Source organism: Cinclus cinclus, chromosome 6, assembly GCF_963662255.1.
Source record: "Cinclus cinclus chromosome 6, bCinCin1.1, whole genome shotgun sequence".
Lineage (NCBI taxonomy): Eukaryota > Metazoa > Chordata > Aves > Passeriformes > Cinclidae > Cinclus > Cinclus cinclus.
This window is the reverse complement of record NC_085051.1, coordinates 4,569,708-4,585,489: the sequence shown is the minus strand read 5'-3', so window position 1 is coordinate 4,585,489 and position 15,782 is coordinate 4,569,708. Positions and strand designations below refer to the sequence as shown.

Below are 15,782 nucleotides of genomic sequence, written 5' to 3'. Positions count from 1 at the left end.
GTCACCTGTCATTCAGCGTCTCTATAAATGCTGAAAACATCATTGTGAAATAAAAACGACTTATTTCCAGCCCGCAAACCCTATTTCCACACACTCACAAAATCAAATCAGAGACAAAAAAGGGGAGAGAAGGAGCTGGTGACAGGGGGGAACGGAAGGAATACAGTACAGCAGGCGACAATGCAGTACTTGCTACACGGTAGCAAAAGAAAAGGGTACAAAATTTAGTCTGCTATGATGACAGGCTTCTCAGGACATTTGTGATGGACCAGCGCTGCCCAGTGCACTTCTGAAGGACCAGCTGAAATCCAAACTCGTTTTCATTGTTTTCCAGCAGTTCCAGGCAGCGCTTGGATTTTCGGTTCTGGATAGGACCTCCCTGTAAAGATTGGGTGGGGGGGGAAAAGAAAAAGAAGTGTTTGTGTCGAATACTTATCACCAAGTAGCAATGCAATAAGATCATCTAAATTATAGAACACTCTAGTGTCCATCTACTGTGAAAAACTTCCCAGTTAGAGACAAGACAAGTGCTGGATTTAAATGAAGGTTCCTTCGTCACAGGCCAGTTTAATCTCCACTGCAGCCTCAAGTGCCTGATTTCCATTTCAGCAAATGGCATTTCTGGAATTGAGCGGTGTTTCTAGCTATGCATTTTAACCATGAGCCAAAGCTTTCCTGTTTGCTTCAGCTCCCTGATTTTGTGGCTCTGCTGTGCCTCTGAAGAGCATAAATAAGGCTAAAGACAGCCATGGTCTGCTGTATAAAGGATGAAAGGCAAAAAATTGTTTATTCCTTGAATATTGAAATGTCTCGTATAATCTTTTGTTGCTAATCCTTAGTATTGATTCTGTTCAATTCCCAGCTTAATGTTGCCTTATTAAAGCCCTGCTTTCACTTTTGAATTTAAAGCATCAAGCTGTAAATCACTGCTATCGCACAGGTAACTATAGACCTCAATTACAATTGAATTGTCATGCAGGTGACATAAATTACATTTTCCTCCCTTTAAATCTGTTTTTCACTTGGTTCTTTTCTCCTCTCTCCTGTCTAAGGAAGGCAACAGATAACTTGTACACATCAGTGTCTGGGAGGTTTCTTCCAAGATACACAGAGTAGAGTAATTGCACAGAAGTCTGAAAGTGGCTTTCTCTAAAGCGTCTTGGACTTGTGCAGAGAATTACTGGCTTAATCTGCAAATCAAAGAATGGAGTGCAGATTAGTACACGTGAAGTATGAAAAGAGCAGAAGTATTTAAATTGCTTATAGGGACCATGAGAAAAAGCAGTTGCTACAAAAAACCCATACCAAACACCCTACTCCATACAAAATCCCCACCATCTCTGAGCTTTGTTCAAGTCTGTGTTGTACCTTGCATTATAGAGGCAGAACTGGGCAGGATTTCTGTTATAATCTCAAGGATATTGGCATAAACCCTGCGGAAAAGCTGTGTGCTGTTTCAGAGAAGGTTTTCCCCAGACAAGGGCACCTTGTGCCATCCAGCACAAGTTCTGCTTCATTCAGTTGGCTGAGGGTCCCCTCCTATCCCACCAGTAAGGCTCAGCAAGAACTTTCTCTAAGATATGACTTCTAAAATACTATTTTGGGCCTGGCTAATGAAATACAGGATCAGGTTTGAAAGCTCCACATTTTAAAAACAGCCTTGGGTAAGATGGACCCTTTCTAGAATAATCCACAAAAAATTTTAAATGTGTGGCTCCAGTGAATCCTCCTGGTAGGTCTGTGTGCAGCCTTGATCCATTTCCCACTGATTGCTTTACTGGACAGACAGGCTTGCCAGAGGCATTTTAGTACCCCCTCCAGAATAAAATGCTGAGTGAACTGGATCTTCCCCCTGCTGGATAACTGTTACTGTCATTTGTATTAATAACACTAGTTAAATTTGGCTGTCTGGTAGAAGCATCAACTCCAAACTATCCAAAAGCAGTTACACTGCATGACATACAAGAAACTTGAAGAAACGAGGATGAAAATTTTGTCAAAGCTTTATTATATACCAATTCTTCTTTTATCCTAGACACTCAGCCTACATCTCCCAGCCCCCCATTCTCGTTCCCCCACTCCTTTGGTTACTTTTGCCTCCTAGAGATCATTGTAGTGAGGTTGTTTTTTTCCCCTATAAGTTAATTTAATGAGCTCTGAAGCAGGTTATTCACATATAAAACTCTGAGGCAACAGATATTTTCTCATTGTGAAAGGAACAGTTATCTTGTTTTCTTCTAGAACAACATGATCTTTTTGTTCTTGTTGGAAGCTGTGGAGTGTGGTTTTCCACTGAGCAGACTCAGTGTTGCATGGCACCCAGGATCAGCTCTCCTGGCTTAAACTGGGAACTAGGAATTACACCTTAGAAGTGTTTCTACCTAAGCCCCAAATCCAGACTAACTTCCTTGTGTTTTCAGCTGATGCTGGAGGTGCTTGTGTTGCTGTTAGTTGTGTAAACTAATTTTGTATCTTCCATTTACTGGTTGTCTCTCATCTGACTTTTGGTGCTTGAGCCATTCTCAGCTCAGACCCTGCGCTGGAGCTGAGGAAAGCTGTCCCACTTTGCCTTGTTAGAAAATGAACTTGGTTGGGGCCATTACTTGCCTGTTTTCTGGACCTGGGATATGACTCTGTACTCTTAGGCTGCTCCTGTCATTTCTAACTTACTGGTGTAAGGGGAGGAAGAGAATTCCCTCTCTCCATTTTTTTTGTGAAGTATGGCACTTGGAACTCTGGCAGGTAGAGGAAGGCACAACGTTAAGACTTAAAAGACTGCCATGCGCAGTTGGAATTTTTCTGCTTAATTCCCATTTGTTCCAGTGGTCAAGGGTTTCTTCCACTTGAATGGGTCCAAATACCTTGTGGATTTGGGGGGTAGAGGAAGGAGGATGTTCACAGTGGAGACAACATTTTTTCATTTTTTCTAAATCTGGCAGAGCAGACCTAGGTGTTACAGTAAATGTATTCATGAGAAAGCACTTTAATACAGGCAGCTACACAAAGTGTTAACCACTCCTAAGGAAAAACAAAACAAGCAAGCATCCAAAAAAGCATATAAAGAGCCCCCTCACACTCCTTCTCTCTTTTTGATGTGCCCTCATGTGAAATGCAGCTTCTTTTTAACAGAAATAAGTGACTTGGGAGATAAAAAAGCCAAGGAAGCCCTTTTGGATGTGTGAGAAGTGCTCTGCATGGCTACTGAAAACCAACCTGCTGAGTACACTGGAGCTGCTGTAGGAATATAAAAGAGACACTGAAGTTCAGTAGTGGCTAAAGTGTGTGAATTGAGTGCTGTGGAGAGCACAGATGCTTCTAGCAAGATTTTGTGCTTTTTTAACCACAAAAGAGAAGTGAAGGCTGGAGCCCTTTTAGAAGCTAAGCTGATCTGTTTCTGAGAGATGTGAAGCTGTGCAGAGCTGCTGCTCTGGCCTCAGAGGGGATGCACACAGCTTTAGATGCTTGCAGCAGGCACAGAAACTAAAGAACTGCTCTGAAGTACAGGGAGGATGGTTTGTCTGGTACTTATGTACAATTTCCTGTTGTTTTTCTACTTAACTGCATTGGTCTTCACCCCTTCACATGCTCAGAACAGGCCTGGGACAGTGGGATTGTGCTTTCAGCTCTGATACCCAGAGCTGCCTGTGCACCTAACACAGGTTGTGAGGCTGCACTTGTGAGCTGTGTAAGGGCTAAAGCAACTCCAGTGACAGGGCTTAGCAGGCAGCACTGAGGCATCAAAAGCTAGCACTACATTTTGCTGCTCTAACTGGCTTGGCCTCCAAATTACAACATGCCTGACTGGTTTCTGCAGTCTGTCATCATCATTACCATTTGGAACCCTAAAGCCAAATGCAGGCAAATGTGTCCTCTAAGTTATTTTCTTGTGCCTTTTTTTTTTTAAGTCAGCAGTTATCCAAACTTGTATAAAACTCTCATGATTGGGTTTGCTGCATGCTTGGCAAAATGTTTAATTGTGTTACTACACTTCAGGCTCAGTGAAAGGCAAGTTGCCCATCTGGGTTCCCTTCCCCATTCTAGGCAAGATCCCTACTTTCCAATTTAAAGGCAAAAATTGATAGCCTAGGGTAATGTCTTTAATCATGAGAAATTAAACATAATTCTGTAGGCTGAAACAAGTTTCAAGAGGAATTCTGTGCAGTTGAACAGAATTAGGATGAAGATTACTGATGATGAGAGGCAGCTCAATGGCAGTAGAAGTCTCAGGAGCATAAACAAGCATCCAAGTCAATTATTCTGTAAAAAACAGCCTGAACGTGTCAGCACTAACAAGTCTGACTGAGAACAGCACGGTTTTTGCAAAGTAAATTGAAGCAATTCCTGTGAGAAGCACAAAAGTTTTCAGCTCCTGCTGGTACTCAGACACACAGAAAACTGATGGAGTGCTTTGTGAAGTGTACTTTTCATGTTCACACTGTCTCCAGTCAGCATACTGGTACAGAGTGCAAAGCAATGCTTTTGACATCCTTTGGAGTTGTACTTTCTCTATTTCTACTGTGTGTAAGAGGTCTCCTTCCCAGTGCTTTACTAAAGCAGAGTTTCTCCAGTAATGTGGCACTTAATGACACCGTTTGATGTGCCTGCAAACCTTTGCAGTGCCCAGTTGTGCAAAGCAGTGAGCCAGTTCTTGCTGAGCTGATCTGTGGGATTTGTTTTGGTTTACTGGGGGTGCTGGATGCACAGTTACCAAACCTGATCACTTTAAAAGACCTGATCTCTTGCAGAGATGAGGGACGTTAAATGGGAGCTGGAGGTGTCAGCATTACTGAATATCAGACTGATGGCTATTTTTAAGGAGTTGCCCTAAAGTGAACACTTTTCCTTTCAAAGGTTCCTTTCAAACCTGCTTTTTGCTCATCACATTAATGCTCATGTTATTCTACCTAGAAGAGAAAAACCACGCTTTTACCTGCTTGCCTAGACACGGATATTTCAGAAAAAGGTCTTAAAGGTTAATAAGTATATGCAGCCTCCTACCACATGCACTGTATAGATCGTTGCATTCTCTAGTCTATTAATTTTCTATTTGGACCTCAATCAGTGACCTCAAATATTTACATGTACTCTCTGCCTTTGAGGCAGAAACTCTAATCTTTGCTGTTGCTTTGATACATTTGAATCAAAGAATTATGGTGAGGTGTATGAGACAGAGGTAATCTCTGCACCAAACAGAACATTTGATCTCCTCCTGCATTTCCCCAGAATACTGGGGTAAATCTTCAGTGACTGTTAGTACACCAAATTTAATCCTGAAGAAAATTAATCAAATTATCCAAGGCATTTTTTTTTCCTCTGTGTGATTCACTTCTGTATGGGTGCTAACCATTAGAAAGTGTCCTTCTTTGGGAAGAAGGGAATCATTTATCCCACCTAGTAATTAATGCATTGCCAGTATTGCCCATTTCTTGGAAATATTGGATGCTGTTATTCAGTTTAGATTTTCTGCTTTTTAGCTGTATAAAGGATATGGAAATATATAATACAGAGGTAACCAATTAATTCCTTCTTGTATGACTTTTCCAACTCTTTGTCTAACAGGTGTGCTGTAAGTAAAGCAGGCTCTATAACATATCTTTTGCTGTTCAAATCTTTCATCAATAATTTGAACTATTTTAATTGAAATCTTTCTCATTGAAGTATACTGTTAGCTGCTCTTACTCAAAGACATGATTACTAATATGTTTTATATGAGTACTGTGAAAATAAGGTAAATTTAACTGCTTTTATGTATATGAAGTATCATGCACAGCAGGTTTATATATGAAAAATATACTGCTATCAGTTCAGCTATTTAGATCTTTATTTACAGGGTAGAGAAGCAAATGAAAATTTTTACACGACACACTTAAAATGTGAATTTATATTTCCAATACTAAACAAAACTAATGATGATGTACAGTGTAAACTTCAGTGGAGTTATAATAGGGATCAGCCAAACCATTTCTTAAGGAAAAAGTAATTTTTTTCCCCCTCCTTCTGCACTCAAGTTCTGTTGTCAGGTTGCCTCCCAAGCACTTAGATCCAGTTGCTGGTACTCAGTGTGTAAATACTGTGAAACATCCTCTGACAGTGGGATTAGACACATGGTCATTCAACACTTACACCACTTTAATGTCTACATCTCAACTTTGTCTCATTCCTCTCCCAAGACATCTGAGTGCTTAGGTTTTACATGATCATAAATGCTAAATTTTCATAATGTTGCACCAAATTTTTAATACTGCAGCTGTGACAAATCAAATGAAGCAGCCTCATCTGTATGTCCAGGGCAGGTTTCAGTAACTGGTGGTCCGTGCAATCATTTTCTGTTTTATTTACTCTAGATTGGATGGTCTCATTTACTTACTCTCTCCAGGATGTAGAAATATACAATCATGTTAATTAAGGTATTAAAATAAAAGCAATTCAACCTGGTACAAGGAAATGCAGTTTCATAGAGAGAATGTAACTGGAACAGAAAAAAATTACAGAGATAGAGCATAAAAACCAGAAATGGAACATGTGGATAGATATCTTTACTAACTATTATTACTAACTATATACTATTACTAACATTTCTCCGCACATATAAAAACAATTTATCACAGATTTGTAATAGGTTGAAGTCCTATTAATAGAAAGATTAAGAAAATAATAACTTGAAAATAATTAAATTCAAGCCTTCACTGAAATACCAAGAAGCTCTTCAGGATATTCTGAAAATGTGTTTTACTACAGAAAATTGGGATAAGACTAAGAAAATTGAAGTTTTGGAGTAGAATGCATTGGCCGGACTAAGGTATTTTCCAAAAAGTATATATAAATTATTGATGTATCAGCAGTGGCCAGGAAATCTTCCTGACATGCTAGAAAAGCATCTGTAGAAACAAGTATTGCAGGTATATGATGTGATTTTTGGAATTACTTATTGAACACTGCCTCATGGTGGGGGGATGGCTGTGGTAGAGTGTAAAGCAGACTAAAAAGGGAATCCTTTATCCATACATAGCCCTGATAATTATGACTGAATGCAGAATGTACAGCTGAAGGCATTGTTTGGTTTTTATTTAGCAGCAAATGCAGATGATGATGTGTTACTTTGATCTTCTGAAAGCCAGGCTTACCTAGCAAGTCCTTTGTGCAAAAGGAAAAACTGACCTGATGCTCTGCGGCTGAGGATGATGTGCTTGGCTTTTCTGAGCACAGCTGTCCTGAGTAACCAGGAACAGGACAGGTCACTGAGGAATAAATTGCCTTATTGGGAACTTAGAGGAGTAAACTGCAGAGATGCATGTTGGTGAGGGATGAGCCACAGATGGCTATTTCTGATTTTATTTTCCTCCCTCCTGAAGGGGATGATGCACTTGTGTCTTCCTCTGCCCTAATCTGCCTGCTCTCCTACTTGGGAGCATTCAGAAAACTGCATCTGCAGAACCCACCACATTCAGCAACCACTGGCTACTGAGTACTCCAACTTTGATGCTCCAGCTCTGACTTAGAACTTCAGATGTGTTTGCGAGCTATGTCAGCTCACAGCAACAACTACAACTGCTGCACCTTATACTCCCTCTAGTTGAAGAGTTGGATATAGGTAAATCTGTGTTTTAAGCACCTCTGGAGTCTGTGTGAGACTTTACCTACAGAAAATATTTAAAGTTAATGCTTTGTCCCGTGTTTTCTGCAGGGTAATTTTTCTCTAACTAAAACCCAGAATTTTTTACAATCTTTCTTTTCACTGATTGTGCCAGGCAACAGCTGCCTGTGTAGTGAAACAGTATCTTGATACAACCAAGAAAAAGACAGGAGTGCTGGAGACATTTGCTTTATTTGCATGTTTTAATAATGCATTTTGTGAAAAGTTCACAAAAGTTATCTTTTTCTCTTTCATTCTAAGATTACATATAAATGATTTCTGCAAACAACTCAGGCTTGATTCATCTGCTGTGATCTAGGCTTGCTTCAAGCTGTTTAAAGATTAAGACAGAGAAAGGCAGCAAAGATGTTTTGAAGTGTGATGGAATATTCAGATGGTGGGGAATTACAAAGTATAGTAACATGAAATAAAAACAGAACTTTGCTCAGTAGGGAATGAAAATTAGTGGGGCCTTCCTTTAGTATTCAAAGTATGAATAGCAGTGAAGAACTGGTAAACAAAGTTTCTAAGGAAAAAGGGAGTGTTAGACTAAAAATTTGCTACAACTATTGTGATTTATGAGAGTATAGGAAACTTGTTGAATTCACTGTCTCAGACATCTATGTTCAGTGACTCACTAGGTATTTTTGATGAGCTGAGTTAATTTTAAGAGTGCTGATAACTGTTTCAGGCATGCTGAGATGATAATTCAAATAAATCAAGTCTCGGTCTTCTTGAGGAGAGCACATCGGGGTCAAAAAGGGAATCCTCCTCCTGGACTTACAATGAACTGCTGGCTCACAACAGAGCTCACTTCTATGAAATAGCAGCACTGGCCAGTGCCTGAGGCAGTCTTCTGGATGAGGCAATTAATCTAGCTAATTAATTTTGTGATCTGTGATGCAGCAAATTGTGTATTCCAAGGTCTTACCTGTTTGGTATTGAAGTAATATCACTGTGATATATAGAATCACAGAAGTATTTTGGGGGCAAAAGACCTTTTAGGTCATTGAGTTCAACCATTAATTCAACACTATCAGTTCTATAGCCAAACCAAACTGTGTCCCTAAGTGCCACTTCTGCATGTCTTTTAAATATCTCCAGCAATAATTAGATAACTGAGAAACTCCTTTTAGCACAACTAGGAAACCTAAGACTTTTATATTTTTCTTAGCCATGTTAATGGATTTCCAGAGGTTTATGGGGTTTAAATGAGATTATTTGTGAGAAATAACTCCCTTGGAAAACAAAAATACCGAATGACAATTTCATTTCTTTTGTGTGTGTATTGTGTTTAATTAATCTAAATTTTCTCATCTGAATGCTCCATAAAAGGACGCTTAATGCATTTTAACCCAGAAATGGAACTACTTGCATGATCATTATATGCTTATGATTAAACTAGTCTCTAAAGCCTAAGAAATAAACTGAGTGCCAAGTGAAGAAAATTAGGAAGTGAATTTGCACCAGTATTTCAATTGATCTGCATATTCTGACATGGGAATTTAGGCTGGGCTCATTGGGACTCTGATCATAGTGTCTAGTTATTGAAAATGGCTTTTTCCCCACTAACCACACAAATCTGATTATAACTAATATTGGGAAAGCAATGTCCTTGCTGCTGCAGCACAAATCTTGTGCAGTTTACTTAGACAGTAATGAAAATAATCTGTTTTTTTTGTCTGATATACTGAGTGTCACCATTCTTGGGGTCAGGACACCAGGCTTCATGGCTGGATCATTTCACTGAATAACAACCACTCTTTTCTTGTCATTTTTTTCATCCTGATTTATTTGACTTCCAAGGGAACATTTTTCTCTTTTCTCAAACTGTAGACGATTGCTTGGTAGCCAAATCTTGCTTACATACATAACTTCTTTTATGTCCATTGGGATTAAAGATGCAACTTTTACTGACTTGATAGGGACAGAGTTTTGTTTTCAGCCTGGAAGTTAGAAATAACAGCAAAACTTCTTCTGGGGAATGCAGAACCTAATCAGAGACTGGAGCAGTAGGGCAAAGGAGGAACCCAAAGCAGAGCTCAGATCTCCTGAGCTCAGCTCAGGCCCTGCACAGGTGAGTGCTGGTTATCACTCAGGTCGGGGTGTAGGAGACATTCTGGATTTGGGCACTGCTTTGCATGCCTGCCATGCAGTGCCTTGGCAGCAATGGAATTGTTGTCACCTTGTCACCTGTGATTGCTGGATGCAGCCTGAAGTTAGCAAGGATCATGTGCAACTCCAGCAAATCATTTCTTTGCAAATAAATGTGGCATTTCAAATTAGATGCTAAAATATGCAAATAGGGCATCTGTTTTGAAGGAAAAACATGGGTATGTGTTAACTTTCTTCTAAATTAATTCAGCACAAGTGTCTTTGGAGCTTAAATGTAGTTCTCAGGAGAGTAAATACTGCATAATGTGATATGCTAGAAAAGATTTGAAATGCACCCACTAAAAGCCCATTTTACTGCTGTATTTCACTCAAACTTTCTAGCTGGTAAATTCTAGATGGCAAGTTCTACACCAATTTGCAAGGATTACAACTTGCTACTAGAAAATGACTCCAAATAGAAAACTAAACTGATAAAATGAAATCTGGGTTACTACTATCTACTGCAATAAGTAACAAGTAAATTTAACATCAGTTAGCGATAAATGCCAAGCAGTTATTGGAACACAATATTGTTATAGTAATATTTCTTTTCCATATTTTTGTGCTTGTTTTTTGCATATACATTTTCATATTTAAGTTGCAGTCAAGTATTCAAAATGGAGGAAGCCTGTATGCATTCAGACTTTTGTACTTCTCAATTCCATTCTTCATGAATGGTACTAAAATGTTTATAGGCTTATAGTAAGACATAGTTCATGGTGAATAAAAAATGAATATTTTAATACACCTTTTTTTGAATTAATATTGTCATATTAAAATATGACAGGAATATTAAGTTACACATGTCTTAGGGACAAATTTACTAGAGCAAAATGAAAATTGAAGCATTAACTATCATTTTCTCATGTCTAAGCAGAACAAGGGTTCAGCTTCCTTGTCCTTCAGCTAGCTATAACACCTTGTGCAGTTATCCAGTTAGTTCAAATATGAAGTACAGACGAGCTGGGGTAATATTTGACCAAAAATGGGCAAAGAATACCTAAATATAGAAATGCTGCTGATGTACTGGACCCCTACATCAACCCTGGGCCCCTGGGGTTTGTGGAAGTGCCTTTTTCTGTCTGAGCTTCAAAACTCCACACTTGGCAACACTGGTTACTTAAAAATCAGATTGCCTCACAAAAAATACACTTAACCTAGTCTGTTGGCTGATTTAATTGAGTAATTAGCTGCTGTTTTTCTTTATATTCCTCCTGCAGGATCAAAGTCTGTGTCCCTTTTAATAGGATCACCATCCCTCTCTGTTGTGAGCTGCTGGACAAACAGCACTGCCTAATTCCACAGTTCTGCAGCAGCACAGGATGTCTTCAGCTGCACAGGCAGACTGGGAGGTTTTGCATCCTTTGTGGTCAGAAATGCCACATCCATCCAAACTCTTGATAAACCACTGATGCTGTTTGCCAGCTTGTGGCTCTCCCAGCAGGAGGATCTGCTGAAGTGGATGGGGCCACAGTTCCCTAAGGCACACCCAGCTCTGCTGGGATGGATCCCTCTCCGTAGGGATGTCCTTGGCTAAGGGATGGGATGAAAACAGTAGTGGACATTAGGATTAGGCTGCTGTATAATGGTGTTGGGCTCTGCTTCTACACTCTGTGTGCCAACAAGGGGGCATCTGAAACTGGTACAGAGATTCTCTGCCTGCTTCCCAGCCCAGCAGTTCAATCCTGCCATGCAGCTGCATTCCTGTGCTTCTCTGGGATGTGGCTGTGGGTAAGGCAGCACTGCACAACCTTTATTTGTATTAGATAAAGGGGGGAGAACAGTCATTGAAAGGCAAAATCTGCAGGAGGAACAAGAGGTAAATTCAGTAATTTTAAGGTTTTTTCTTCCTTTATACAGCTCAACAGAAGATTTAAATAAGATCTAAATGATAAAATTTAGCTGAGGAATACCTGTTAACACTCCAGTAATTACTATGCTTGTTCCCTTTTCCTTCCCAAGCAATTCCTACTATGATATTTAGGAAATATGTATTGTAACTACTGCTGTCAGCAAGCAATGTTACAGTTTCTGGCCATAGCTTAAACCATTCCCTCCAAACATTTAACATCATCTCCCTCCCATGAAGGATGTGGTGAGTGTCCATCCCACTGATACAGATTCTTCCTACCTTTCTATGGCAACCACACTGGAAGCTGAATTACTTAACCTATGAAACAGCTGTAAATGATTAATCTCAAGTTTTTACCTCGGTCTTGTCCTTTCTTTTGCCTCTTTTTACATGGAACTCTCCCCTGTTGCATTTCTCACAGCAGCAAAAAGTGAGAGCGTGGCTCATTTGTCTAGAATGGAATAGTCACATCCCTGTCCAAGTAAACAGAAACAGGGAGATAGCTCCAGATAAAGACTGATCATGGAAAAACTTCCTCCTTTTGCCTTTGTTATGCCTCTGGAGGAGCCCTAATGGGGCAAGTGAATACCTGAACTGCTGCCACCCAGGTGAGGTATGGAAGGAGAAATTTCACTAGTAGAGCAGGCAACTGACTCTGCATCAGCAATAAACCTGAGAAATCAGACTGGAGACTGAGAGACTTCTTAAAATTCCCCCATATTTGAGATTTGCCCTCCAACAAAACCCTGATTCAGCACTGAGAATGTAACTGCTTCTCCAGAACATCAACAAACCTAATCCTACCAGCCCAGGGCTGGCCACAAGCCGTTTGTACCAGCAGATGTCCTGGGGCCTCACCTGTCCAGGTGCTCTGGCCATTTCCCAGAGCTTGTAGCCCCTCCTGTGCCACCACCAGCCCCTGCAGAACCACCCCTGAAGCAGCCCCAGCACACGGGGCTGTGACAGTGACAAATGCTGCTGAGCTGGAGCTTGGTGCCAGCTCTGGTTCCATGGGAGCTGCTGCTGCCAGCAGAGTCTGCACCTGCTCCTGGCCAAAACCAGTTCACAGCCTGAGCTCTGCCTTTCCTCATGCTTCACGACGCCAAAGCAGCTTCCTTGAGACCATGTTTCAAATAATATTTTACCAAAATTCTGACCTTTTCACTAATTCTTGCCTCCGTCTTCTCTGCCTTGTCTAATTTCTGCTCACGTACTGTTTTTTTGCTACAAGCTCCAACTTTGTTCTGATTAAATGAAAAAGTGGTGGGACTGACTGAACAAGGTGAGCTGTCAAACACCTAGAAGGCATTCCAGCATAAGATTATTTCCAAAACAAACATTTCCCTAAGAGAAGACTTGACAAACAGCCTGAACAATAAAATTCTTGAACACCACCCAGTTGATGGGAGTCTTTTCTGGGCTAATTTACATAATTTGACATAATTACTGTTATAAACACTTGAAGAAGCTTTGGAAGCAAGAATGCCACCAAAGCCTACATTTTATTTGGTCTCATTGCATTTGGCAGCTGTACAAAACTGTGGAGCATGGAAATGTGCTCATCAGGATAGATCCTGATTATACACATAGTACAAGCTCTGAATGCTCAATGCAAGTTTCTGTACAGGACAAAGATACCAGAGGTAGTGATTGCCTCCAAATGCCTGCCCATCAAACCACAATTCTGTCCACAAGGTAGCAGTGAACATCTGGTGCCTGACTCCAGCTACCTGCAACTGAAGATAGCCAGGGAATTTAACATGTTAACAGCAAAGTAAAAGATAAAAAATCAAGTTTAATATATATTCACAAGCATCCATATATGTGTATACACACACTTCTGATCTACAAGATGTGACTTAATTAAATAACTCTGTACTAGATGTACAGAAACAAGGAATCCCCCAAATGAGGATAAGATTATCTTCTACTTTTGTTATGTGGAATTGACTCCTCATTACACAACACAAAGGAGGAGGAAAGTGTTTCCTGAAGGATTTTTTTGGTTTTTTTTAAATACAGTTTTCTATCAACCAGACTGCTATGTCCCACCACAGACTATTTGTGGAGCCTCTCAGATTGCAGTGTTTCCTCATTCAAACTAATTTAACATAAATGTCTGTAAAGCAATGAAAATACAGATTTTTGTGCTTATCAGGGAAATCCAGTTCAATTGTTTTGTCCTACTTTGGGTGGTCAGTCTGTTTCCTTTTCCCTTTCTGAGACAATTCTCCACTTGCTCAGCTCTATTTTCACTTACCTATGCCATCAGACATTCTCATGGAATGGCTCAAGAACCCAGAGAAGTCGAAGCCCAGCTGCAGCTAAAGGAAAGTGCTGCAAAGAGCTACAACCAGCAGCTACTAGGTCACAAATTTCAATAAGCATCAATGTAAGATCAATGCTTACAGTCCTAATACTCACAGTAGTCCTGCTCACTGGACAATATGGAAAAGAAATACCAGAGCTTTAAAAAAGTGATAAAAAAGAGTCTTTTAAGAGAGAGAGAGCTTCCAAGACAGCCACACAATCACATCTTTTCACTAGACTAAATGGGAGCATTTCAAATGGTGTTCACCAGTTGATCTTGGCAAACCTTGATGACATTAATTAATTTTCTTCCAACTTAAAGAATGTACCCAGAGCTGGGTGCCAGGCAATATGTTGAGCAGTAATGACATTTTAATTGTATTGGGTATTAGCAAAATCCTTTTTGAACAGAAATATTTTAATTATTTCATTTATCTTTTAATTTATCATGAAGAAACAACTAATTAGCTTTCACTTCTCTTGGGGAGAAGTTCCTTTGCAGAAGGAAGAGACAGGCTATAGAGTTGAGCTTACCTTCAGTGAGAGATTTTATCTGGAACATGGAATTGCAACAAACCTGTCACCGCTAAGTGACATTTCAAAAGATTTTAATGGCTAAATTATCAAGGCCTTCTATTGCTGCCCCCTGACCCCCCCTCAAAATACACTCTAACATCATCAGTATTATGAAATAGCAGCAGTATCCTGGAGTAGAAACCATTCATCGTCACCAAAACTTTGGGGTATACAGTGCATTCATTGCTAAAATGTCACTGAAATACTCTTCAGTGTTAATTATATTTTTTAGAAATGGTATAAAAATCAAGTGCAGAGATGGATACAGTGAGGCTCCCCTCATGAGAAGACTAGTGTTACAATTTGTGAGAAGATCCAATTAAAACTTTGCCTTTGAGGGTCCAATTTAGGGATGTAACATCTGTTGCTTGAGAGCTACCTCTTAAAATCCTAGATGGCTTTCAAGTATAAACACAAAATAAGCTAACACTACGCTTTAGTGATTAATTTCCAGCTTCTGTCTGCACAGATTGATACTAACTGTATTAAGAAGGTCCTAAAGTATATGGATAATGGCTGTTAAAGAAATTATTGAGTTGACAGAGAAGATATTTGCCAACTTACACAGATGTTACAGAAAAACTTAATGCTGGAAAATAAATTGCTTTTAATGGTGAACCTCGGCCTGTGGGCTGGAGTACCCAACTAGATTTGTTAACTCAAAACTTCAGAGGAGCAGCTGTGATACCAGGCAAACTTCCATCAGCTATGGCATTTCCCCCAGAAGCTAAATCATGCAGTTGTTTTAGAAAGTAATGCAATTTCATTTAATTGAGTCACCAGTGTGCCTGTACCTGTTATGGCAAAGTTCCACTGTGTTAAACTTACCTTAGGGAAAAACTCATCTTTGTTTGAAAACCAGATTTTGACTGTCATTGGCTTCCAACCACTGGAACCTGTTTTGTCTTCAGGGTAACCTAGGATTTCTCTGTGGGAACACTGAGATGCCTTGAGCCACCTTGCCATTTCCTCTGAGCTAAAGGAACCAGAGTGATCACAAGAGTTTTGTGGCTGGGCCCCTTTTCTAGCCTCAGCACTGCTGTGACTTCTTGACTCTCCCTTGTGTCTCTAAATCAGTTCTGAATGCAGACCCCAGGCCTGGCCTTAGTGTGCTGTCAGCATCCTCATCACTGGGAAAACACCTCTCAGCCTGTCCTTGAGCCTCTTCCTGCATCTCTCACACCCATGTGCAAAAGCCTTTTTAAGAAAGAAACAGCAGAACTGGCTTATTATGAGGCTGTTATCACCAATGATCCA

The 15,782-nt window shown here is 40.0% G+C and overlaps 1 protein-coding gene across 2 annotated transcripts in view; it reads right to left on the bottom strand.

Moving 5' to 3' along the window:
* Window positions 1–232: 232 nt before the first annotated feature.
* Window positions 233–15,782, bottom strand: part of GALNT18 (polypeptide N-acetylgalactosaminyltransferase 18) — a 199,754-nt gene continuing 184,204 nt past the window's right edge. For both annotated transcript variants that reach the window (XM_062494436.1, XM_062494438.1), the window contains one exon: window positions 233–379. In XM_062494436.1, coding sequence (XP_062350420.1) covers window positions 233–379 — 147 coding nt within the window. The remainder of the gene's footprint in view (window positions 380–15,782) is intronic.